This window comes from Zonotrichia albicollis, chromosome 1 (genome assembly GCF_047830755.1).
Source record: "Zonotrichia albicollis isolate bZonAlb1 chromosome 1, bZonAlb1.hap1, whole genome shotgun sequence".
Lineage (NCBI taxonomy): Eukaryota > Metazoa > Chordata > Aves > Passeriformes > Passerellidae > Zonotrichia > Zonotrichia albicollis.
Window position 1 is genome coordinate 87,571,761 of NC_133819.1, and position 27,327 is coordinate 87,599,087.

The following is a 27,327-nucleotide window of genomic DNA, read 5'->3' on the forward strand; positions in this document are numbered from 1 at the left end:
TACTCCTGCCCATATTTGTGATCTACATTTGGGAAATGCTTACTGTTAGTTGCAGACCTGCTTGCAGTGGGTCACATAAAGATGATTTGTTAATTTTTTGAGGCCACTGAGTGAAGAGCTTCTGTTTGAAGTAGAGAAAAGGTGAAGCTTTGAACTGCATCAGTACAGAAGGGCAGAACTGGCAGAGCTGCTATGCTAGACCAAAAGGCAGAATCAAACGAAAGCCTTGTATTACAGAGAAAGTCTACCTCATCCCTGGATGCACATGTATGTTTGTATAACAAAGAATGCAAAACAGATTTTCTTTCCTGTATCATTCCTTGGAATATAGCCATTTCATATTCCCAGAGAAACAAAAGGTTTTGAAGCATGGGTCATTGTCTCTATGAGTGCAGGAGTGAGTGGGGTGGCAGAGGAGAGCAGCGCCTGGGATTCCAGGAGAAGCATTTCAGCTGAATGGCTCCTAATGGAAAAATTGGCATGATGTTTGAATAGCAATATTGCTGTTGCAGATTATACAGTTAATGTTTTGTTTATGCAATTTTTCTTTGACTGTTATATTACAACCTTAGCATAGTCTTCTAAAGTACAAAATAAAGTACAAAACTGATAAGCAATCTTTTATTGCCCCTTGTTATGTTCTGGTTCAGGAGAAAAAAGATTTGTACATAATCTACTGTTTTATGATTTGGAGGCAGGGGAATTATTTTTTTTGTCTTTAAATTCTTCAAACTTTCTAAAGTGAAAATAAGCTTAAGAAGTATGTCTATTGCCAGGGAAAAAATATGAAGTCTCTCCAGTTTCCCTAACTAACTGTTATACTTCAGCCAGCCCCTGAGAAAACTTTTACAACTCATTTCACTTGTGAGTTGGTACCCAGTTGTTTTATTTGTCCAGAGGAAAAATTATGTTTCCATCATGGTCTCATCAGTGTCAGAGCAGCAGGTGTCTCAAGTTGCTGTGAGGAAAACTGGCTTTACTGTATATTGGGTGAAACATGTTTAGGCCATGGTTTTAATATGCTAGTCTAAGGTACTAAAAATGCCCAGTTAGTGCAATGAAACTGTATCTAGATGGATTGTTTTGTCTCAAGTGTAAACCTCATGTGTTTAAAAGTAGTTAGTTGAATGCTTGTTGGAAAAAGTTTTTGGGATGAAAAGTTTAATGGAATTTGTCAGGATAGTCATGCTTAAGCAGTTGATTTTTGAACAGGACTCAACATTGAGTCTCCTTTGCCTGAAGGAATCTGTATCCATTTCTCATCTCTAAGGAGACGGCTGTCACTGTTAAATGTGGACCATTCCACATTTGTATTAAAAATAGAAATCCAGCATACAAGGCAGTGGTGATGTTTGACAATATAACCCATGCTGCAATCTGCAGTCACCCTAGTTTTGGCATGTTGAATCCTATAATTCACACAGGAAGGGTGTTAATGAGACTTCCCTTAGGGATGTACTTGTTTTAATGGCCTAAGAGTCTTCTAACTGTCATGTTTCCTGTGAGAATGTTACTGATATTTGAAATTATTATAATGAGTAAGAACTCTGTTTAAAAAGTAGCATATATTTTTGCTATTCAGTTCAAGTAATTTAAACTGAAGAAAGTAAAGAAGGAACATATAAATAGGAACCTAATAAAAATATAATATTAAAAAAAAAACTTGATTTGATAACAAGATTTTTTGAGCTACCTTCAGTTTTGGGAGACACATAGAAAATGAATGATGGGAAGATACTTGGTCGCAAAATACTTGCTGTTGAAGGAACACACCATGTTGGCATATGTGGTGAAAGACTCTCCAGACATGTAAGGTGCTCTCTGCACAAATGTGTTTTAATTAATTTTAATCTTATTTAACAGATTGTAGCAGGACTGTTGTCAAAGGTGGGGATATTTTCTTCACGCTCTTGATGACACGGTGCTGGCTAGAACTTTGACTCTGGATCTTACCATAAGTACTTTTGGTATTTTACCGTGTGTGTCTCTGTAGCACAGTGGTCAGTGACTGGTACTTGAAAGCCATTTTCCTACTTGCTTAGCTATCTCCACTGAGATTTTCTAGGTATGGGTCAGAGGAGACATTTTTCTTTTAAGTTTGAATCATCTTGAGTTGGATGTGGTGGAAAAGTGAGCCATGAGCATGGCCTTAATGTGCAGCTCAGATGGATTCTCAAATGTTATTTTTCCAAGAGCTCTTTTTAGTGAAATAATGGCTTAAACAGTAAGTTTCTGTACACTATCCTTGTGTAAATTACAGTAATTGTTTTACTATCTAAACTCGAGGTACTTTTTTCAAATATATTGTAGATGTCATTTGACTACTGAATGAACATTTAGTGCTGATATGCATTCTTTATTCTGCTTTTTTTTTTCTTTTGGTTGATTATGTACTTTTGTTGTCTGTTACCCCTTTGTTAGTGTTTTCCATTATGCTGTCAAATTATTCAGTATTCATAATATAAGAATAAGCTGCTTCTGGTTTGTACTTGTCTGTTGAGCCTGATTGTTCTTCTGCTTCTTCTTCTTCTGCTTCTTCTTCTTCCTGGAAAAAGTAAAATAATTGTAATACCAAATACCCTTGTTTGGTATTACAATTATTGTTTTGTCACAGGCCATCATTTAGGCTTATAATAACAGTCATCCAAAAACTGCTATAGGCTTTACATGAAATCTGTTGCATTTTTTATATTTTTTTGCATTTTACAAACAAATGAATTGCTACCAAAGAATGCAGAAGTATTCTTTGGGAAGATGGACATGTTTAAGGGTAACTCAGCAGAGTGGTTTGTCAATCAAAAACCCTCCCAGCAGAAAATCAACCATAGCTAGTAATGATCTTGGATTCCTTTCTCTTTACATCCTGTTGAGATTTCAGCAACCACTATGTGTAATCAGGCCAAAGCACGGTCAGCTTGTCATCATGACACCATTGTTTAGTAATCAGAGCCGATCTTTCTGGAGTAGAAATTACTGAATGACTTGATTATACTCTTTGAAAGATGATCATAGTGTACCTGAAAGGTCTATGACCTGGGAAAAGAATCTCTTGAATGTTTTATGCAAAATATACCAATGTTTTCAAATTGACTTGTGTCACCTGAAGCTAAATTCGAACCAAGGCTGTAGTGGAAGGGAAGCACGGGTTAGCCTTTGGCATGGGTTGGCATGGATTGGCATGTTATGCATTTATGTACTGAGGTTCTGTTATATGCGTTTCTGCAGTGGGATCCTCTGTACTGTGGAAGCCTTGTTGTTTTATGGAATCAGTTTTCTGCTTTGGTGTCTCACAAAACTGTGTCACTTAAGAGCTGTTTCTGTCACCTGTGCTTGAATTGTGGCCTTTGCTTAGCAGGGAGCCCTACTACCTTTACAGCTCACAGGGCCATTAAGGCATACAAGTGTGTAAAAGTTACTGCATATGCCCAACAGATTAAATTTTTAATCCACTGTTTGTCAAAGCTAATGAGGGGAGCCTAATGTTGGGATTGAGATATCCAACATAAACTGAAATTGCAAAGTTTTACTTGCAGGATTTCTGTCCAGCATGTATTTGCAGCATTCTTGGTTTTTGTTTTCAATGATGGACTTTGAGTTGTGGTTCCCATCCAGCATATGGACAAAGTTACCACTTACGTAATAATTGCAAAGTATAGTAGAAATTGACTGCAGATCTATATCCTACGCTGTTTACAACCCCCCATCTCGATTATTTAATAAGTGGTTTCTAAAGGAGGACTATTTATTTACTAGTAATCAATATTTTCATATGGTTCTGGAAGGACAGTGAGGACAAATGAATTGTGTTTTTTAACTTTTCTGTTGGTTCATAAGGCTTGCAGTAACTCATCCAGTCACTCATCAGTGTAATTTCTTGTTATAAATGTAGGGCAATTTCATATCATAAACACTGTGTCCAACTGGAAAAGAAGAGGGAAAAAGGGAAATCTCACAGATTTAATTCTTTTACCAGAAGTGTTTTGTGCCCCAATTAATCAAGATTTAAAATTTTTTGCTAGTACAGCTCAAGATACAACTTTGTACATTTGGTCTTATAAAAAATACAAATCAGTTAAATATGATCTTCTCTCTGTGTGTTCAGAAAAATCAGGTAATAGAGACAAGAAAAGACTGCCTTCTAAACAAATACTCTGAGCAAATCCTTATAAACCGTATTGCTGGAGCTTTCTGCTTTGCTCTGAGAATCAGGAGGTATCAAAGCTGATTCCATGGAGATTTATGGAAGAACTGTGCTTATGGTGTGAATGAGAAGTTGCTGTATAACTATAAGTATGATAGAGACCCCACTCCTGTCCCTCTGAGGAGAACATTTTTTTGTTTGCTCCTGAAAAATCAGGATCTTCATCTCTTCATGCTTGGTATTTCTCAACTCAATATATTTTTGTGGCTAAGAAATCTGAGTGCAAAATCTGTCTGTTCCTACAGGTGGCCATGTAGAGTTCCAGTATCTTCTCTGGAATTGTGCCTGTATATCTATGAGGAGTAGGAGGTGCTGCTGCCAGAAAAATCCAACAAGAGTACATTAAATAAACCTGCAAACCTGGTCTTGTATAGTGCTTTCCCAAGAAGACAGCTGACATATTTCCTGTTTAAAAAAAAGCATGCGGTATTCATTTTTCTTCCCAGTATTGCTTGTTTAGAATTCTTGTGCCACTCTCTCAGGAAAAAAAGACAAAGCTGCCAAGAGAAGTAGAGTTCTTTTCTTAGATGGTGAGCCTTTCCTCGAGTCTGAAATTGAAGTAGGAACTCTGAGGCCTGAATGTCAGAGCACTCTGTGATAGATCATGTTAACATGACAAAAAATTTGAAAGGGAAGATGGCTGATAACTGGGGTGCAGAGACAATGTTAGTAAGGGTGGGGAGAAAAGGCAGCAGTTGCTGCCTGCAAGACATCCAAAAGTTACCTATCAATGAGGAAAAGCAGAGAGATAGGAATTTTGGCTACTGAAATAACATGATCATCAAGGGTTCTGCGTCTTACTACCTAAAAGATGGGTCTACACATCATTAAAGCTACAAGACTGTCCAAGGTTTACAAAAAGGAAAACCAGCCCTCATTTCAACCTACTTCATGTAATTATAAATAGAGATGGTGTGTTTTTTAATTAGATTGTTTCTGTCAAATTTTTCTTGCCATAGTGTGCCAAACAAGGATTCAGATATGCAAAATACTACTAAGAGGAAGGTACTAGGAAGATTTAGTTGCTGCTCACTCTTTCAAGTAATCCCAAATCCATCTGGTACAATCTGCATCTATAGCCTATGGATACATTTATAATAATCTTATACGCAACTTGTTGGAAATAACATATTTATGCCTGTCATGAAAAAAAATAAGTTTTGACTTTTAGATATCTGAGACATCTGGAAGGGCCATGAATTTCCTGGTGGAAAAGCTTCTCAGTGAAACATCTGGGGCTTATTTCTCTGTCTAAAACCAAATAACCTGAAAACTGTTTGAAGCATGTATTTAAACATAATAACTACCAGGATGTTTGCTCTACCAGTGAAGAGCAATGAAATGCTTCAGAAAAAAAGGACTCAAAAAGCCCAACCTGAAATGCCTCCACTGCAGAAATTGAAGTATCATTTTCAAAATAAAGAAAGAGTAGGAAGGTCTTGTGCTCACAGTTGCTTTTTTCACTGAGCTGACATTTAGTGAAAATGTTTTCTGATTTTTTGGTTGGGTTTTTTGCAGACTTTTTTTTTTAATATTTTTTTGGGTTTTTTTTTCATGGAGGAAAAACCTGTACTTCTAATTTCTTACTTTGAACCTTCTTCTTGCATGACAAAAAGGTTCATTCTTTTCCTGTTTTAGGATGATTGAGTTATCTATTTTTTGCCTGGCCAAACTGAGCAACCATAGGTGTTGTTTTCTTCTTAACTGGGCTTTTGGATCATCAAAAACTTACTGCTGCTTAGGTTGTCAGCATTTTCCCAATCTGTGGATCTTTGTTGGATTGTGCTTTGTTTGTGTCTTTTTCCTTTGGACCATTGCCAGGATGGGCTTGAATGTTGCCTCTTGCCTTTGCCTTTTTTTTTTTTTTCTTTTTCAATTTATATTTTGCTCTGGAAGTGAAAAGCCATCTAGAGGTACTGCAGGCAGGAGAAGAGTGAGTATCCATGGCCACAGGAATGCTCCTGGATGCCCAGGGTTTCCATGGCTGTGTACCAACCAACTACAACAGCAAAGCACCTGTGGAGAATTTCAAAACTGTCTCCCCTTTCACAGACTGCCTTTTGAATGCACCCCCAGTATTCAGTCCTTGTTTTGCCCCTTATAAATAGAGAAGGACTAGTGCTTCAAGAAGGGACTGTGTGTGCGCTGAAAAAATAATGGGTAAACTGTGTGGGTGGTCTAGTCCAGAGAGTGATGGTGAATGGAATTACAAACCAGTTGGCAGCCAGTTACATGTGGAGTTCCCCACAGCTCATTATTTGGGCCAGTCCTGCTTAACATCTTTATTGATGATAAATGGTCATCAATAAATAAATGATAATAAATACATGGTTGCGTGTACCCTAAGTAAGTTAAAGACAACACCAAATTGGGCAGGGTTGTTGATCTGCTGGAGGCTAAGAAGGCTTTGTAGAGGGATCTGGACTGGCTGAATCGAGGGGCCAAGGCTATCTGCATGAGGTTCAACAAGGACAAGTGTCAGGTCCTACCCTTGAGTCATCACAACCCCAGGCAGCACTGGAGGCTGGGACAGAGTGGCTAGAAAACTGGAAAAGGACCTATGGGTGCTGGTTGACGGCAGCTGGACGTGAGCCAGCGTGTGCCCAGGCAGCCAAGAAGGCCAATGGCATCTGGCCTGTGTCAGTAACAGTGTGGTCAGCAGGACCAGGGCAGTGATTGTCCCCCTGTACTAGGCTCTGGTGAAGCCACACTGACCTTCCATGTCCAGTTCTGGGCTCCTCACTGCAAGAAAGACATTGCGGCGCTGGAGCATGTCTAGAGAAGGGTAGTGGAGCTGGTGAAGGGTCTAGAGCACAAGCCTCAGGAGCAGCTGAGGGAGCTGGGGGTGTTTAGCCTGGGGAGAAGGAGGCTCAGGGGACCCAATCACTCTACAGCTCCCTGAAAGGAGGCTGTAGTGAGGTGGGAATCAGTCTCTTCTCCCAGCTAACTGGACAAGAGGATATTGGCCACAAGTTGCATTAGGGAGGTTTAGATTAGATATTAGAAAAAACTTCTTTATGGAAAGGGTGGTCAGATACTGGAACAGGGTGCCCAGGGAAGTGGTAGAGTCATGATTCCTGGAGGTATTTGAAAGATGTGTAAATGTGGCATTTGGGGACATGGGTCACTTGGCAGTGCTACAGTTAATGGTTAGCTTGATTATCATAAGGTCTTTTCCAACCTAAATGATTTTATGATTCTATGAAAGCCAAACAAAAGGAATAGGCCTTCTTGTTTATTGAAAGAACCAGTTTCTTATTTCACTTACAAGCTCTTGGAGAGGATGACATCATCCCTGCAGAGCTGATAAAGTTACACTGGTGTATACATTGTGAGTGTAGAATGGCACCAAAGGCTCTGATGCTTTGCAAACTGCAGTTGTTTATATGTTAATTTAAAAAATTATATAGGGGTTATGCCTCTGTCCTTTCACCGTGTAGTCTAAGAGGGCAGCTTAGCCAAGCCATGCTTCTCTTCCCACTGTAAAAATTGCTTTCAAATTAATTGCCAAACAAAAGCACCATGAATAAAACAGAGCAATGTGCTTCGTATTTCAGAGTTTTTGATTGTAGCTAGCTCCCACTAGAGAGTGTGAGCTATGTGAGACATTTGTCTGTAGTGAATGAAACTGGAAGGATGAATAGCAACAGCTCCAAGGTAAAGTTCTGTTATGTTATTGTGGTATAATAGTGGTTAAGCTCATTCTGAAAGTAAATTAGTTCTTGTTGTAATTTATAGTAAAATCAATTCTGAAGAGAGAGACTAATGGCTATTGTTTGGGGTTTTTTTCCCTGAATGTGTTGTTTACTTGTTTTGGGGGTTTATCATTGTGCTGCTGTTTTTTTTTTTTGTCAGTGAAAGGTATGGTGACTATCAAAGGAATATATGAAGTGAGAAACAGGTATGTCTTTCTACTAATTGCTCAAAATGAGTGCTTTTTTATCAGAGGGGAGAGTTTGCCCTTTTACTTGAGCCAGATCCTTTTGTAATGAGGTTAAAGCAGCTTAATGGAGGGGAAACCTATTTTATTCATTGTTACTAGTTAATATGATGCTTTTTTTAGTGTAAGGTAGTGTAGAATTAATTCTCGTGTCAGAAGAAAGCCTATACTTTTGTTTTGAGAGTTTTGGGTCTCAAAACAAGTACCAAAAGGCCATGTTTGGAAAGAGGGGATTAGCTTGAGATGAATGCCTTGATCTAAGGCTTGGGAGAACATTTGCTCTTTCTGGATGTGCCAGAAGCTTGCTGTGTGGCTGTGGGTTAACCATCTTAGGGTTGCCTCTGCTGTGGGAAGTGTGATTCTTCCCACTGTTTTAAATTTGCTCCTAGCTTTGTTCCAAACTTCAAGCATTGGGCATGTTTCTCCATGTGAAAACATTAAAAGTCTTTTCAACTTTTAGTATTAAAGGTGTCTACATGCAGCTGAATTCCCGTCATAAACCACATACACATTCCCATTTAACTCAAAATCATAAATCAGGGTATTTAGTGTGCTTATTGAGGATTTTTTTTTACTTCTCTTTTATTTTTATTTTTTTTTAAGAGAAGTCCTGCCCCACAAAATTGGGAAGTCCCTAGTTTTGAAAGGTGCAAGTACGGTGTTTCTGCACCTTCTGGAAAATATTAGACCAGATAATCCATACAGCCTCAGGGCATATTCTGTATGTAATGGGCTATTCCTAATTACTTTGTTACAGGCAGCAGCAAGGAACATCTGAGCTCTCAACCACATGGGTATGAAGGCTTATCTGTGGTACAAAATATTACATCAATTAATTTGGGAATGAAGAACTGTGTGTGGTCTTGCCCAGCTCATATGAGTGCACCCTGAAGGACCAGATCTGCACAATAGCCCTGGACATCTGTGAAATAATTTTGACAGTTTAATATTCAAAGTAGCATCTCCCCCTTCCTTGCTTGTTCTCAGCTCTCTAAAGGAGAGTTCTCACATGATGCATGGGTTTGGTTGCAAATCTCCATCAGACACTTCCAAACAGCTGGTCCAGGGCTATTTTGACAGCTTGATGCCCAATTGCATTGCAAGGAAACCCAACCATTTGTTGTGAGGGAGATTGTCAAAATGATCTATGTTACAAGTTGTGAGGGCTGGCCAGGAGCTGGAATACACAGGAGACAGCTCCAAAGCTGATAAAGTTCCAGCTTGCCTGACGATGATACATAGTTACATAAAGGTGCCATGTACAAATGTAGGTCTTGTAGGTGTCTGGGACCATTTCCAGTATCCTTTTTGCAGGCAAATACACTCAAATCAATTAAGATTTCTGTAAGTCCAGACAAGTACTGCAGAAAGCCATGTGCTGTCTTAGTAGGTTTGACCCATTTCTCTTATCAGAACTGCTCTTCATGCTTTAATTCAGTCATTCAGATTTGGTTGTTTGGTTGTTTTTTTTTTATGTTGGCAGCAAGCACTGAAAACAAGGGCCCCAAGTGGGTTGGTTTATAGGAACTTTTATGCTTATAGTGAAATACAGGTACTTAGTTGTTCTTTTGTGCATTAAAAGAAAGTGATAAGTGATGTCATTGATTCATAGTAGCTAATGCCAGGTGTTTTAGAGGGATTACTGAGGTGATGCAGGCATGTTACACAGCAGAGTAGGAGATCACAGCATATAGGGGGATTTCCTGAGATGGGGAAATCCCAGGGAAGTGCCAAGACCTGCCAGGAGCCGGCCGCTTGCATGAGACATGGTGGGATGGGTCCTATGACTAGAATAGATGGATGCAGGCTCCTTATGAGGGACAGGGAGAGGGGACACAGGGATTGTCAGTGACTATCTGGAGTGCATGGAGCTCTGGCTAGGGGTGAGTGAGGACACAGCACAGAGTTCATGGATCAAGATTAAAGGGAGGACATTCTAGTGGGGGTCTGGTACAGTCTGCCCAAGTGGGAAGACCAAGTAGGTGAGGCCCTCTGTAGACAGATGGGAGAAGCTTTATGGTCACAATCTCTGGTCCTCAAAGTGGAATTTGACCATCCCATTATCTGTTGGAGGGACAACATAGTGGGCAGAAGCACTCCAGAAGGTTCCTGGAATATGTTGATGATAACTTCTTTCTCCAAATGATGGAGGAGCCATTGAGGAGGAGTGCTGTGATGAACTTTATTCTCACCAGCAAGGAGGGGCTGGTGGGGAATGTGAAGCTCAAGGGCAGCCTCAGCTGCAGTGGCCAGGAACTGGTGGAGTTCAAGAGGTGGAGCCAGGGGGATGCGCATCAAGCTCTCCCTAGGCTTCAGAAGAGCAGTCTTGTATCTTCAAGGAGCTGCTTAGTAGACCACTATGGAATGAAGCCTTGGAGAAAAGAGGAGCCCAGAGAAGCTGGTTAATATTGAAGGTTCACCTTCTTCAAGCCCAGGAGTGATGCGTCCCCAAAAAGAGGACCTCAAGCAAAACCACCAGGAGGTCTTCATGGATGAACAAGAAGCATCTGGACAAATTCAAACTCCAAAAAGAAGCATACAGAAGGTGGAAGCAAGGACAGGTAGGCTGGGAGGAATACAAGGAAATTGTCCAAGCAGCCAAGCAGGAATTGGGTTAGGAATACTAAAGCCCTGACAGAATTAAATCTGACTGGGAATGTCAAGGACAATAAAAGCTTCAGCAGGCATGTCAGTGATGAAAGAAAAATTAGGGAAATGTTGGCCTTCTATGGAAGGAATCAGGAGACCTGGAGATCCAAAATATGGAAAAGACTGAGGTAGTCAATGACTTTTTTACCTAGGCCTTCAATGACAAATGCTCCAGCCCTGTCACCCAGGGTGCAGAAGGCAAAGGCAGGTACTGTGAGATTGAAGAGCTGCCTGTTGTAGGAGATCAGGCTTGAGACCATCTAAAGAACCAGAAAGTGCACAAATTCATGGGACCTGATGAGATATATTCATGAGTCCTGATGGAACTGGCGATGATGTTGCTAAACCACTACCCATTGTATCTGAGAAGCTGTGGCATTCTGGGGAAGGTTGACTGTTTGAAAAAGGGGAAACATAACCCAGGGAACTACATATCAGTCAGTCTTACCTTGGTGCCCAGCAAGGTCATGGAGCACATGAAATTATGTGGAGGCAAATGGAAAATCATGAGGGCATTGGTGACAGCCAATGTGGCTTCACTAGGGACAAATTTGGTAGCCTTCTGTGATGAGGTTCTGGTGTTGGTGGGTTGTCGCAGACATCTTTTCATTAAAATCCTTTCTTAGGACTTTTTCCTGCAGAAGCTGAGAAGTTTCAGCAACAAATGTAAACAATGGTTATCTGCTGCTGTGGAATGCAACAGGTGGATCCATGATTGGTCTCCTGTGGATGTTTGGATTTACTGACCACTCACGGCAGAGCTGCTCTCGCTCTCTGCCGGGACACAAATCTTTGTTATTCATTCTTTTCTATTCTTAGCTTAACTAGCTTCTGAGAATTTTTCCTACTATTCCTTTTAGTATAGTTATAATGTAGTATATATATCATAAAATAATAAATCAACCCTTCTGAACATGGAATCAACATTCTCGCCTCTCTCTCACCCTGAAAACCCTTGTGACCACCTTGTGACAGTGGGTGAGGGAAGAGCAGCTGCCATCATCTACCCATAATTGTGTAAAGCATTCAAAAAAGTCACATACAAAGTCCTATTCTCTGAACTGGAGAAACATGGATTTGATGGACAGGCCACTTAGTGGATGAGAAATTGTCAGGGTTGCAGTCAGTGTGTCAGTGCCCAAGTGGAGGCCAGTGGTGAGTGGTGCTTCTCAGATGTCGGTAATGGGACCAGCGCTGTTCAACATCTTTGTTGGTGGCATGGGGAGTGGGATCGAGTGCACCCTCAGGACGTTTGCTGATGAGACCTAGCTGTGTCATGTGGAGGGAAGGGATGCCATCCAGAGAGACCCTCCCGTGAGACCTCACTTGGAGTACTGCGTTCAGCTCTGGCCCCATCAGCATGAGAAATACATGGATGTGTTGGAGAGAATCCAGAGGAGGGCCACAAAGATGCTTAGAGGGCTGGAGCATCTTTCCTTTATAGACAGGCTATGAGAGTCAGGGTTGTTCAGGCTGGGGAAGAGAGGCCTGCAGGGAGTTCATACAGCAGCTTCCAGTATTTATATGGGGTGTAGGATACCTGGACAGGGACTTTCTCCGAGGTCCTGCAGCGATAGGACAAGGCAGAATGGCTTTAAATTGAAAGAGAGTAAGTTTAGATTGGATATTAGGAAGAAATTGTTTACAGAGAAAGTGGTGAGGCAGTGGGATTGGTTGCCCGGAGAAGTTGTGGATATGCCATCCCTGGAAGTGTTTAAGGCCAGGTTGGATGGGGATTTGGGCAGCCTTGTGCAGTGGAATGTGTCCCTGCCCATGGCAGGGAGGTGGGACTACATGATGCTAAGTTCCTTTTCAGTGCAAACCATGCTATGAGTGTATAACCTATACTGAGTGCCACTCTATTGAACCAATTTAAATAATAGATGTTGGATGGCTGATGTCTTGAAACATAGGGGTTTTATTTGCTCTTAAGTACAAAAAATTAATCTTCCTATTCCTAAAAGTATTTAACTAGATTTGATATCTAAGCTTTGCTCTAATTATGAGCTTTATTGGCCCATTATGTAATGTCTTGAATGTTCACTTTTAAACAGTTTTGCATTTCCATCGGGCTAAAAGCATAATTAGCTTTCTTTGTGTTGGTGTTCTTGATTACCATGATCCTCAATTGCTATTTCCCTAAGCTATTCCCCAAGCTATAGTCTTTTTTTTCCACTTAGGGCATCAGCTAGTCCTCCATGGTGTCTTTTAGAGTCTCCATGGTGTCCATTGTGAAGGAAAATAGATCAGGAATTTGTTATTGAAGCCATTATTTTCTACTTATTTTCCTGATGAATCAGGAAAATAAGTAGAAAAAACCAGGGTGATAAGAATGTAAGCAAAGAATGAGTATTGTTGAGATATGGCTGGTAGTGTTGCATTCATTCTTTCCCCACAAACCTATTATTTTACTTGTAACCGCATTGAACAGTGTGTTTTTTTTTTTGTTTTAGTGTTATTCAGATGTTATCCTAATGAATTCAGAGGGGTTTTTTTGTTTGCCGGTTCTAGTCCAGACAACTGTTTTAAAGCTGAGGGTTGAAACTTCTTGGCAGCTAATCACACAAGGAAGAAATGACTGATTAAAAAAAAAAATGAAGCACAAATGCCAAAAAAATCCTGCTTAAGGGTAGAAAATGTGACTTGAGATCCTTTGTGCTTTTCTAAAATCTTGAAGCGAAGAAGAGAGTCTGCAGGATGCTTGTATTTTCCCTATTTTTCAGTGTTCTTATATTGAGTTTCATTCTCATAAACTTTAATCTTGCTCTTTTAATGACATCCCAATTGATGTTTGGTTTAGAAACCACAAAGCTTTTAAGAGGCAGTCTAAGTATTAGGAAGAGTTGATGACTGTACTCATTGTAATAGTGTTAGTAGAGCAGATCTTTCATTTAAACCTCCAGGGTTCAGGCTGTGTCTGAAAAATGATTCTGTTGACAAATGTATGATGTTCTCTTTGATAGTGTTGCCATGCTTTATTTTCTTTTGTATTTCATGCAAACCCTTTTTGTGAATATGTTTAGTGTATTTTCTTCTATCTAAACTTATAGGTTTGTGCTAGTTTTTTAGTTTTGTTGTTATTGTTGTTGGGTTTTTTTAGCTTTCAGACACCTGATCAGAAGATTCCGAGTCAGAGTTTGATTATAACAAGACACTTTATTCTGGGCTTCTTATATCTTTTACTGGCTCAGTCTCTGACTCTCATGAACTCCCCATCTCTTTTGGCCCTCAAAGATTTGTGATTTTACTAGAATTGCTGTTGTTCCAGAACTGTTCCCTACTTCTCTTTCTCTGAAGCTGTCTTCTTTCCCCCAGGACCTTCAAGCTCTAGGTTTTCAAATGGCCTGGTGTCTTGCCCCTACCTTTCTCATTTTTCCTTAGTTTTGATTTTTCATGGAGAAGTGCTCATGGATGCAAATAACTTCTTCTATTTAATACTGATTTTAAGTACGTCTTATTGCAGGACTGACATTTCAGCTGCACCATTTTTAAAAGAGTGGTGATGTGGGTCATATAGATGGAAATGCCATCTACACACAGTGTTATTGCTTGTCATCTTTTTTTTTTGTTGTGGTATATTGTCTAGTAGGTGTTCAGCCAGTTATGGCAATGAAACCACCGCAGCCAAAGATGCGTAATTGCTTACTGTGTGCATTCCTGTATATCTGTAAATTGTGTGAGTGGTTCTGAAGTAGTCCAGTATTTTAGTTTTGTGATAGAATAGTGAGCTACCTGTGGTGTCCCAAATGCAGTTAGAATAGCAGTAGTATAATCCTTGTGTGCAAGATGGAGGATATCAATAGAACGCTTTTACTCAAGGTTATGTGTTAAAAATAAGAGGCTGCAATTTATGCATTCATTTTCCTACATGACTACAAAAATCCTTTTTCAAATATGAAATACTTCAGTTTTCAGTTTAATAAGAGATGCACAAAAGACAGGTGGAATTATCATGAAGTAGCTATCATTTTGCCTTCCTGGACTACTACTTCCCTTTAAAATAATGATTTCTGAGATTTTAACTCATTGCTTTTCCTACACACAGATAGACACACTCTGAACAAAAGATTCCTCAGATCAAAAACTTCATTGAACCTAATGCTGTCTCTCCTCCTCCTCCTCTCACTTTTCTTGACCTATCTCCTTCTTTGAGATTATTTCCATTTCCTTGGATACCTTCACAGTAATTCCAGCCAAATGTTAATGGGAGCTTGTCAGCTGTAGGGATCCCCTATGTATCAGCCAAAAAGCTGTATATACTTTCAAATAAAGAATCTTGGTTTTATGGCATCTCTTCTTTTTGTTCAGCTGAAGATGTTCTTAATCATGAAGGTGAGAAGAGCCAGCTCTTCGTCTTGGTTAGGAAAAGCTGAACACAGATGAGGAAAGTGATTTGAAAAACTAGATGCCAAAAAGTTTGAATAGATGTAGAGGTTAAGTTATTCTCATGCTATAGGTTTGTTATGTTTACTGTGAGAAAAATGTGGGGTTTTTTGAGTTAGAGATGTAGCTTTTTAGTCTAAATTTGACTTTGCTGAGTTATGTTGCCTGTTTGGTTTGTGTGTCATCTCAAATTTAAGTAAATTAAAATGGTAGAATTAGGTGTGTTAGTTCCCCATCCCATATGCTATTGTCAGGGGTTTTTTTATGCAGAAATGCAATTATTTTAAATTTTTTCAGTTAATTTTTTTAGTTAATAGCAAACACTGCACTAAACACTAAATGAATTTAGCTGCCTTGTTCCATGACTATTGAGGTTTTGAGCAATCGTACACTTTCTAACAATGCCTATGTGGCTGCTGTTGGAAGCTGCGGTGTCACACTTGGATGCAGATGCTGTAATAAATTCTAAATTACTCCCTGGAAAGAACTGTGTTAAATGGAACTGCAAAGCAAAAGGTCTGAGAGTCAGTGACAAAGCTGCCCAAGAATAGCAACAGGTAGGCATCCACTCATTATGTGTTCGCTGTGGTGTTGTCTGTATTTGAGACCTCTGAAATAGCAGTTTCAGAATTTTGAACTCTGAACTTCCTTTTGTTATTCTTAAGTCAAACCCATAATATTAATATAACAGCTTTCTGTGTTTGTTTTCAATGTCTTTGTTATTTCAGCAGAATATTTTTATTGGCAGTGTATTTTTCCAGTGGCTCTTGAGGATCTAATGTGGCATTTATGTTTCACTTCATGCCCTGTATTACCTGACCCCAGGAGTATTTTGTGGCGTCTACCAGACCAGAGATAAAAGCTGCTGTTTCAGACTAGGAGTGCAGGCCATGTTCAAAATACCACCACTTCGGTATCAGAGTAGCAGTTCCTTTTAAAATGATTGTGCTCCTGTGTCCCTACGCCCAGTTGTGCAGACCTTTGGATTATCCTTTGTGTGGAGGCATGGCTTGGTCAATGTGACTGCACATAAGCTCTGCAAAGTGAGCACAGTTTATGAAGTATTTTGACAATGGCAATTACTGTGCTAAAAATAAATCATATGAGCATTAGCATTAATGGCTACTTCTACAAGATATGCTAATCACTCCTAAAGGGCTGAAAAATTTGGGATACTGTTGTACAAGCTGGATTACTTATAATGTAAAGTTTAAGACCTAGGAAGTTATTAGGGGTCTTTCCGTCAACCTCTAAATGGGTATGGAAGAGTGAATTTGGTAGAGTTTGGCAGCCATTAACTTGTGAGCATGGATGACTGAATGTGGCACAGTTGCCATCACCAAAAATGACCTTCTGTATAGCCCCTGTGCTTGACCTTTTAAAACTCTGACCTCACAGACGTATTGGTTTAGTTGGAATTTTAAAGGATGGATTTTTGTGTTGTTTTTAGAAGATACTTTGAGTTACAAAATTAGCTTTAAAAATAGAAAGTTATGGGGGAAGGAGTACAACTTAGTTTCAAGTAATTGCAGTAGAGCTGCTTGGCACACAGGGCTTTTAGATCAAGATAGTGATGGTGTGTGGGGTTGCTGTCGTAGTTGAAAATGAGAGCAGTTTTTAGTGTCCACTGTTAATTTTGGGCAGTAACATGTGGCTTACTTACAGATTATTTGCTTTCCTTTTATCTCATGAATATCAGGCTTTTTACTCAAGAAAGGTTGTGTAGCATCAGTCCTGGCCTAGGTACTTTGTTCTTTCTGAATCATATTGCCTAAAGTGATGATGACATGACACAGACCAGGTAGCACCTACTCACATGAGAAGGGACACACAAGAGAGCAGTTGGTTGTAACTGAAGTCAGATAAAGAATTTTTGCATTTGCTGTGATCTGTGGGATGCAATTAGACTATTGCTATTTTTTCTTAGTCTGTGACAACAAACAGTGACAGCAGCCATGTTATGTTTTAAAGTGCCACCAAAGGACCACTGTGTGCAGGTACAGAAAACCTGAATCTACCTATCTGTAATAAAATTTGAAAAACATATAAATATGGCACATTCTGAAAACAGCATGGTCATTCTCATGTGAAGCTTGGTCTTGGATGACATAGTATTAAATATTCATTTCTGCCAATCAATTTGTACTACTTTGCTTAGAAATATAGAATACCTTTGTGGTGGTGAGTAGGAAGAGCTGTATTTTCTGCTTTTTCCTGAGGAGTAATTGGTTTTATTAAAGAAGAGAGGATATGGGAATGCAAAGGGAAAACAGACTTGATGGCCCTGGCAACAGGATTCCCATTGTGTTGGAAACAGCTGAACCAGAAGGGAGAGTGTTTAAGAACTGCACAGCTTGAGCGTGTGAATGTGTCAGACTCGTGATGTGTAAAGCTAAACAAGGCTTTGGATTTAGAAAGGGAAAACTGAGCGTAAAGAAACTTTGATTTTCATCAATCCTACTCTGCAGAACATGCTGTAGGTGAATAAGGAGCGCATCACCACTAATAAGAACAATTGTAACCCAATCATGTTTAAATGAAAGATGACCTAAGACATTTGAGTAAGATCAGGATTTTCAGAGGCTGTGCCAAAGGCTAGAATTGAAGAAGGATTTTTATTTCCGCAGTTTGATACTGGATTACTCTAATCTCTCCCTCTCTCATTCCCTTTCTCTGTAAATTTTGGAAACAACCAAATGAACAAAGTAATCTGTCCAGTGGGTCTAGCTCGAATTACTGGAAATCTGGTGAGAGCTGGCTGTGATTCCAGTGAGTGACTGCAAATTTTAGTGGTTTTGGTGATTTGTACTAACACCAGTAAAAAAGAGTACCTTCATACTGTAAGGCCCTTTGTCCTATGAATGGAATCCTTGATTACTATTTGAATCCTTGATAAATGTTTGAGGTGTGCCTACTTTTATTTAAATAGAAGGTAATATGAACAGAATACTTGGTGTATCTTGGCACACACACTGGCTGCCAACTTGGTAACACTTTGTTCGCATTTATCATAGATCTGTTGGGCTTAGAAGGGATCTTAAAGATCATTTAGTTCCAACCCCTTGCCATAGGCAGCAATGTCACCCACTAGATTAGGTTGCTTAAGGCCATCCAATCTGGCCTTGACTATTTTGATTGATGGCACATCTACACTTCTCTGGGAAACTTGTTAGAGTACCTTAAAATTCTGAGTAAAGAATTTCTTTATGTAATTTGTAATTAGAATTTCTAATATGTAATTGAAATCTTTTCTCATGTTTAGAGTTGTTCTCCCTTGTCCTTTTACTATCTACTCATAAAAAAAGCTGCTCTCCCTTTTATTTACAAGCACTTTTTAAGTACTGGGAGGCCTCAGTGAGGTCTCCCTGTAGCCTCCTCTTCTCCAGGCTGAACAAGTCCAGCTGTCACAGTCTTTCTTCACAGGAGAGGTGTTCCAGCCCTCTGACCATCTTCATGGCCTTCCTCTGGAACCCTCTGATAGGTCCACATCTTTGGCTGAGTACCACAGAACTGGATGCAGTACTTCAGCTGGGGTCTCAGGCAGAGGTGGACAATCAGCTCACTCAATCTACTGATCATGCCATTTAGAGAGATTTGTTCAAAAGATGTTCTTCTGAATAGATTCTCAGGGCAGGGAGTTGGAGGTGAGAAAAGAGCATTTCTCATGATTGTTTGTTGAAAAAGTACAACTCTGTGGTCTTTGAATAAACAGGAAAGAGGAGAATGGCTTCTGGGTCTGCTGTGCCTTTTTGATATGGAAGTAGGGTGCATCTGCCATTTTCCTGCCTTAATGTCTGCCAGCCTACTGCTGCCATGGGACAGAGACATTAAAACCAAGGAACATCCACTTGGATGTATACTGGTGCCTATCAAAGCCTACTGAAGGAAAACAGATTTGTGTGAGTTTGCGAGAGGAGGAGCATGCAGCAGTCCTCAGTCTGTGCAATGGCTCTGTTCTTCTCACACCCCTTGGGCTTGGTTTCTTGGTATTTCTCTTGGATTGTAAAAAGCTGAAGGCAATAGATGAAAACAATGACTGAATGCACATTTATATTTTTAAAATTTACTTTAATTTCTGTTACCTAACTAGTTTCTGAAAGTGGCAGCAGTTATTTTTCAGCACCAGGTAACTGGCTGATTCAACATCTTTTCTTGCTGCTCTTATTTTTTTCCCTGCTATTCTTTACTCCTTTTGGTGATGTACTTCAAGTATGAAATAAAAAAAATAAAAAAAGAAAGAGCTTTCCTGTTGCACAGCAATAAGGACTTCCTTATGTTCCTTATGAAGAAAAATTACTCTTTCTGTGGGTCAGTGCTGGAAATAAGAAAAAAAATAATCATCACTGGTATACTACTATTGATCTATTCTGAGTCTTCTTAAGCTTGGTATTCTTGTTATATGAACTATCTTTGCCCCACAGGATGAGGAACTAGCCACTAGCCAGATATGGTTACCTGAGAAAGAAGATAACAAACTGAGCTTCTGCCCTATGTTCTTGACTTACTGGTAGCCTGTAAGAAACACTTGCATGAGTGGGTTGCTTAGGTTTCTCCAACCTGTATGTGTTTAATTTTGCAGATGGGTATTTTGCTGCTGAGGGCTCTCCATGTGCTGGTGAGGAGGGGGTGACCCTGACTTACGGCCAGGATCCAGCTCTGCAGCTCTGACCTTGTTATGCTTGTTCCTGGCAATAACTGAAGCCAGGATACCCCTATCCTTTTGTGTGGTACAGTTTCACCCCACAATGGGAGAAATGGCAAAATATAAAGGAGTAGAAAGCTCTGCTTTTGAATATTCTCATATTTTAACTTTTTAATCAAATGTTTATTTGCTTTTGCATAATGAATTGTGCTCAACTAAGTGAAACTATAACCTGTGTAGGTATAAATATATAACAGTCTAAACATTGTTTGTAATCTTATGATCTTTTTATGCACTTCCTCTTCAGCTGTTTTAGATGCGTCTGTCAAATTTAGGCAATTGTTACTTTTTTTTTTAACTGCAGGGAAAACTATCTAAAATACATGCATAATTTATATCCATATATATATATGGAACTGTTTAGATGGTGGTGTTTAGCTTTGTGTGCATGGTGCTTTCATGCTTTCCGTTTTTTTTTTGGCTGCAGCATAGGTACTGTAGTATGTAGGTGGTGTGGATCAGTTACCACTGTGTGGATACCAGATACAATCTGAAAAAGTTCAAACATCTCTCTGTTCTTCTTCTAGAACTTTTATTACAGAAAGAATGGTTTAATTTAGTTGCTCTACTTACATGTCACGCTGTTGTACACAAACATCTTGTTGTCTCACTGTTTCTACATTTCTGGTTAGTAATGGAAAATCAGTGAGTAGCTAGTGAGGTCAGTGCTGCTTAAGAAGCCTTTTCCAGGTTCTCCTCTTGTTCAAATAGACAGCTATGAATCAGTGCATCAGCACCTAAGCAACTACTACTTCTTGGAACTGATCTGGTCATGACAGAGTACAGATCTTACCATTTCAGTATGAAACTGAAGATGATAATTAGCACATCAGTTACATTTTTAATGAGGATGACTGTGGAGAGATAGAATGTAAGAAAATAGTGCAGAAGGTAGTCTCACACCTGAGGAGTTGCAGCTGTACTAATCACCAAAGATTAGGAACAGGCCTGCCCTTAACAGGCCACAGCTGTGTCCAATAAGAAGATGAGTGCTACAAAAGAGTGGGTGAGCTGGGTGAGGAGGGAGTTGGTTGGTTGTGTTGTGAGGAGAAATCACTGAGAAGGTTTGGGAGCTTTGCAATATGATGACCACAGGTGACCTGTGTGCAGACAGTCTTAATTTCAGCACTTATTTTGTTGACTCTTGCATGTGTTTTTGTTTCTTCACTTGTGTGAATGAAGCTACTCCTAGGTAGTCCCACTCTTTGTAGAGATTTCAAAAATTTCCACAGGGATTCAAAAATATACCATGGATGTTTTCCAAAGAAACTGTTCATTTGCAAAGATGAGAATGTAATTGAAATTAATTAGTACATAAAGTTTTAATGGTTTTTTCATACCATTTAATCCTTATACTAAAATCAAAACCCTTGAAGTTTTGTGGAAGACTGTTTATGGAGTGACCCTGTGTGTGACTAAGCAAAGTAGCATTACTTTTGTCCCATTTGATGGTGCTTATTTCTGTTTATGGTTCCACAATACTGGTAGTATTCTTTTAATGTGATTATAGGAAAGTTTGGAAAAGCCTACAGGATGAGTTCCATTTAAATGACTTGTATCACCCTTTTGGGTCTTCTTGGCAGTACCGTCAAGTGTCATGCAAAAAATGATAAACAATTTGAAGGGATGGGTTAGAGATTTTTAGAACAAATAGTTTTGTAAGATTTTGAAAACATCTTGAAGAATCTCACCTTTTGGCAGTAGTATAAATGAATTATACAGTTTAATAACAGAATGCAGATCAGAATTTTGAGGCTAGTAAGGAATACTGAACAGTTAAAGAAAATTATGAATAAAAAAGATTAAATAAGATAAATTCCCAAGAGCTGAATAGAAGTCTCATTCATGATGATGTAAAGCAACTCAGTTAAATATTCTTTAAAAGATTGTTTGTAGGAATTCTGCCTCTTGATTTTCCTAAGACATGTTTTTTAATAAGGACTTCAATGGGAATTATGATCAAGCATGGAGAAGCACGTAATGAATGAGCTAAATGGCGCTATTTGTGGTAGTTTCCAGAGACAGGAGAAGTGATGTGCAGATAAACATGGGATTAAAGTTGAGCAGTGGGGAGGGACCAACATCCTGAACTGTTACTAATAAGCACTAATGAAAGAACATCAGTCATCCTTTGTGTTGAAAAATGCAGGCAATTTACGAATTAAAAATAATTAATAAAATTACTTATCTTTTTGTATTCTGCCTGTAATATATGTGCAAGTGAAGCTGGAGGCAGAGTAGCAAAGTGATCCTATATAAGGAAGATTTTAAGAGTTTATTGCCGTAATACTTATCTGAACTTTTAAAGTGTTGTTTTGATCAATTCCATCTTTGTGTGTACTCATGAAAGAGAATAAAAAATCCCAACTTTTTGGCAAGACTCAGAATTAAGGGAAATAAAAGATATTGTCATTTCTCTCATTACCATAACTTCTGTTAACAAATACAGCATGCAATGTATAGTGCCTTAAAGCCCGAATGAATACCATGTTCAGCTGAAACTATGAAAATGAGATGAACATAGGTACAATGTACTATTCTTACTTATTTTGTCCATGAAGGACTTCCTGTTCCTACAGTGCTTTTTGTACACTAAAGTCACAAGATATTAGTAAGGCACAACTTCTTTTCTCTAATTATGCAGTATAAATGGAAATTGTGGGCAAATCTCCTAATCTCCATAGAGACAGCACAACATTTATCTAATTAGAAGTTTGCCTTTTGCCATTACTTTGAATAAATTAGCATTTCATTACATACCCTGAACTACTTGGAAAAAGTTTCCCAGAGTAGTATTTAGTCTTTCTTTTCTGAAGAGTGTATTTTGAATTAGTGTAGGTTAATAATCTCCGTTGTAACTGGAAAGAGGCAGAGTAGTACTGCTATTGTATTTTTAATATCAGAGGGTTGCACTTGCAGGGTCTTTGTTTTCTTTAATCCCTGGGAATCAGAGTAAAATCTTATGTTACCTTATTTAATGGCTTACTCCTTTACCAGGGAAAATAAAAAAAACAGGAAAGCAAAAAAACAAAAATGGAACAAGTTTGAAATACAAATACCTCCTCTTGCTACCCTTTCTCCAGAGGTTGAACTTTTCTTTCAAATTGCAAAATTCACACTCTATCACTAATTGTAAATGAGCTTTTCTACAGTATTTCCAACGCAGCTAATTCAGAATACACTATTTGTCTTTCTTTCTTGTATATAAATCAGTGGCAGGAAACAGAGTGACTAAGTTTAGGTATTGACTGCCAGATAAGACAAGTGGCTGCTTATTAGGCTTTTCCTGAACAGGTACTGAGAATCAAAGCTTGGATGGGAAATTAAAAGAGATAATTCATCAAGGATAGACTCTAAGTTATTTTCTTTCTAAGTATTAAAAAGAGCAGAAAGAAGATTCCACAGAAGTGCTAAAGCATGGTAATTTCCTTGCCTTGAGTCACTGGCTGTTTCAGACCCTTGCTCACTCCTTCAGAGAGTCATTGGCTGACACCTGTGGCAGAAGATGGGCATGAAATATGGTGTTAAATATTTGACTCTTCTCCAAGTGGCCTTTGCAGCAGGGATGTATGGTTACACCACCATTGCTGTGGTTGCCTTTTGTTAGACGGAGGCATGCAAAAAATCTGTCAGGTTGTTTTTGCAAAATCCAGAGGAACGAAACCATCTTCATTTTGGGTTCTTTGATTGTCTTGGCTTGAAAGATGTATCTGCTCGGGAAGGCAGGAGCGTCCCTTGGAATGGAGCATATGAACCCCCTCCCTCTGAATTATTATCATTTTGGAAATTAAGGGGCTTTCAGGCAAAAAGGTATGGGGATAGGAGTAACAGTTCTTTACTAGTGTGTATAATAAACAAGCAACATCAACAACAATTAGAGCATTAACAACAAACAGAACCAGAAAACCCAGTTCCAGCCTTGTGGCTGTTTCCCCTTTGGTGCAGTTACAGCTTTAAACAAGATTTGGATGGGTGAGGGGATAAAATCATGATCACTGAAGAGAGACCTGAAGGCAGCATGCCACTGTTTGACAGACAGTGTGCTAATGAGGTCCTTTGGTCTGCTGTCTTGTTAGTGGTAGCAGCAATGGTTATTCGTGCTAGAAACTGCAGAAGCACTTGGGAATGCTCATGCAGGAATTGGAGCTTCTTCCCATGAATTGGCAGTGAGATTGATCACCCAAATGAAGTGCATCTACACATACACATGCAGCATGGGCAGCCAACGGGAGGAAGTGGAACCCATTGTGCAGCAGTAAAACTATGACATAGGGGGTTGGAAGTAGGTGATTAAGGTTCCTTCCAACCCAAACCATTCTGATTCTGTTACAAGAGGAAATAGCCTCAAGTTCCACCTGCATAGGTTTAGATTGGATATTAGAAATAATTTGTTCACTGAAAGAGTGGCCAGGTGTTGAAACAGGTTCTCCAGTGAAGTGGTGGAATTGCCATCCCTGCAGTGTTCGAAAGTCATGTAGATGTGGCATGGAGGAACATGCTTTTGTGGTTAATGTGCTGGGTTAACATTGAGACTCTATGATCACAGATGTCTTCTCCGGCCTTAATGATTCTCTGTTCCTTTTGGCTGTCAGACTGGATTTTGTTTCTAGTAGCACAGCACATCTGTGGCTTACAATATTTGTGAGCTTGGAAGCAGTTACAAAAGGACCCCCAGTGCAGTGCTGCACATGATGGTCCCAGCAGCGTGTCCAACTGGACTCACTGATGCCCATTTCTATGCTTCTGGGCTGGATTCTATGAGCAGAGGGCCACTTACCTCCCTAGTGATGAGGTAGGACAACCCTGTACATTCACTTGCCCCTTCGTAAATGTTGTCTTGTTCTCTGGGAAGGCTTTTTCCCTCATTATTTATTTGACACTGAGTTATGTCATGGTGAGAGAGGAGCTCATGTTCCTTTCTAGTTCTTCTCCCAGCTTCTTTAGTTTTCCCTCTCGATCAGTAAGTATTTTGTTTTCCTGGTCAATGAGTTGGCCAGAGTTCTGGGATGATTCATCCTGGGTCTTCTATTGTTATGAGCACCCTGCAAATAAAACCCCAGAAAATTTCTCTTCTAAATGGGGTCAAATTTGCCTCTTTTTAACAGCTGGAACAATTAATGGAAAACAGAAAAGAAATAAAGATAGTTTATTAATGCCTCCCTGCCTCCCAGCATCATTGTGGGCAGACTTCTGCTTTCAGGTCTAGTCCTTGATTACCTCAGTACCTTTGTAGGAAGCTGGCACAGGTTTCCAGTCCCCCCTCACCCAGGGCCTAGGAATGTTGTTCCTGCACCTTCTGAGGCTGATTAATGCCTGGCTGTAAAAGCAGAATTCCAGAAAAATCTGTGATTTGCTTTACTGTACTCACCCTTTCTGTAGGACCCCAACTCTTGGCTGCCACATTTTGCATTGTCTCTTGGCTATATCTGTCCTCACAGAGGTCATTCAGTGTCTCAAAAAACAGCTCTTTCTCCCTTCTGTCTTCATCCAGAGGCTCAGAACCTTTACTTAAAACTCTACTGTAAGAACAGAGAACAGTAATTTATATCCTAAATACACATTGAAATTAACTTCTCTTTCTGTATTACATTTTAAAGGCTCCATGCTAAAGCCCTCTAATCTTCTTCTGTATGTTCTAATAAATTTCACTGTGTTAGTTGTGTTGATATTGTGACCAAGCATGGTCTAGGGAACATGGGTATGCAATTGAGTAAATTGCCAAAAAAATTTTCTTACCTGCTCCCAACATATTGTTTGTTTTAGGGAGATCTTGTCTGGGGATGTGGAAAATGGGAAAGCAATGTTAGAGGTATGTTTGAGAAAAAGACTGCTCTAATGGGATGGTCTGAATTTTGTTCTACAGCTTGATGACTGCACCCTGCAATTGTCTCATAATGGTACCTATCTGGATCTAGAATCCACCCTAGCAGAACAAAGAGATGAACTAGAAGGTTTCCAGGAGGATGCTGGGTAAGTAAAGGTTTACTAATTTTTTATAAATAAGCATGTAGTTTACTTCATGTGTTCAGGTCCGCATGGAAGCGAAAAGATAAAAATCTTTCCCTTGTATGCCTGTCTGTCCCTTTGTATGAGTAAGAATTTTATGACTTCTCTCTCTACTTTCACTCCTACAGTTTGTCTAAAATATGACATAGTGTAAAGAAATCTATGAATATGAATATCTTGATTAGTCTAGTAAGATTTTATAGTTCTTTGAAAGTTGATAAATGAGGATGGTTTGTTTGGAGAACTCTGAGATCTTTCTTATGATATTAGTCATGTAGAGGATTATATGGGGGTGATGTTCCTGAAGTTATAAATTCAATTTACTTTGCCTTGGTAAGTTAAGTCCTCCATTTATATTTTTGAAGAAAAGACCTGTTTTGGTTTCTTCTTTTACTCCTGGAATTGATGGAACCAGTTCAAGGGATGGGTGTGCATGGTTACTTTTTAATATTCTCCTCTCTTGCTTTTTTCATATTTAGTTATTGCTGGCACACATGGATTGCTATGACACAGTTTCCATAATCATCTCTTTGAGAACTGAAAGTGAAAGCAGAAGTTATCATCAGTGTGTGTTGGTGTAAATGCAAATAGGAGATTTGCTTTTTTGAAGAATTTACCTTTTATGAATCTTTCAGATGATTGTCTTACTTAAAATGTACAATGAATAGAAAGTCTAGATCTGTTTTTGCATTTCTGGTTACTATTGGATTGGATAGTTGTGGTTATTTTATGGGTGTGTTTAACTGAATTTTGAATTGGTCAGAGTTTGTTAACAGTAGGAGATACAACCCTTTTACTTATGCTTCTTCTCCACTTCTGATGGCTGTCTTGCCTTTGATGAATATGCCTTATAAATCTAAACTGTGCCTCTGAAGATTATTTTATATGGAGAAGAATTTTAAATAATATTTTCCAGGTATTCATTTGTGTGCATTTGTGTATGTCTTATTTGCCCCTACCAGTTTGGGGCATGTTTTATAACCATTATGAGATTAAAAACTGTTCTGTTATAAATCAGTTAAAAGAGAGTCTGTTGATAGAGCAGCCAATACAAGCTGAACTGAGCTTCCTTTCCTATGCAGTAGGAGTATTGAGTGTAGAAATTGATATAGTCTTCAGTTTTGTGCATAGATGATAAAAATCACTGCAAAGAACACCAGATTCGTATTTCCAACTAACTTTATAATGAGTTGAAAGCCATTAATTTAAAGGATTTTTTTGAGGGGGTAGCAATACATTTTGAATTTGTCACATTTTTTCCCTTCCATTGGTGTCTCTGTGATCATTCTGATAATTTTAACTTCACTGCTAACACCACAGTAGCAATTTGGCACTGCCTAGCAATCAGGCAAGTGAGAGACAATTTGGTGCTTTTCCTGCCAGTCTTTGCTCTTGAAATGGCAAACTATTGTCCACCTTGTTTTCTTTATCTGCTTCTTTTGGGCA

At 39.2% G+C, this 27,327-nt stretch overlaps 1 protein-coding gene across 12 annotated transcripts in view; it reads left to right on the forward strand.

Annotated features, from left to right (window-relative positions):
- FHOD3 (formin homology 2 domain containing 3) overlaps window positions 1-27,327 on the forward strand; it is a 374,194-nt gene that overhangs the window by 13,984 nt on the left and 332,883 nt on the right. For all 12 annotated transcript variants that reach the window (XM_074546351.1, XM_074546345.1, XM_074546323.1 and 9 more), the window contains exon 2: window positions 25,739-25,845. In XM_074546351.1, the coding sequence (XP_074402452.1) occupies window positions 25,739-25,845 (107 nt within the window). The remainder of the gene's footprint in view (window positions 1-25,738; window positions 25,846-27,327) is intronic.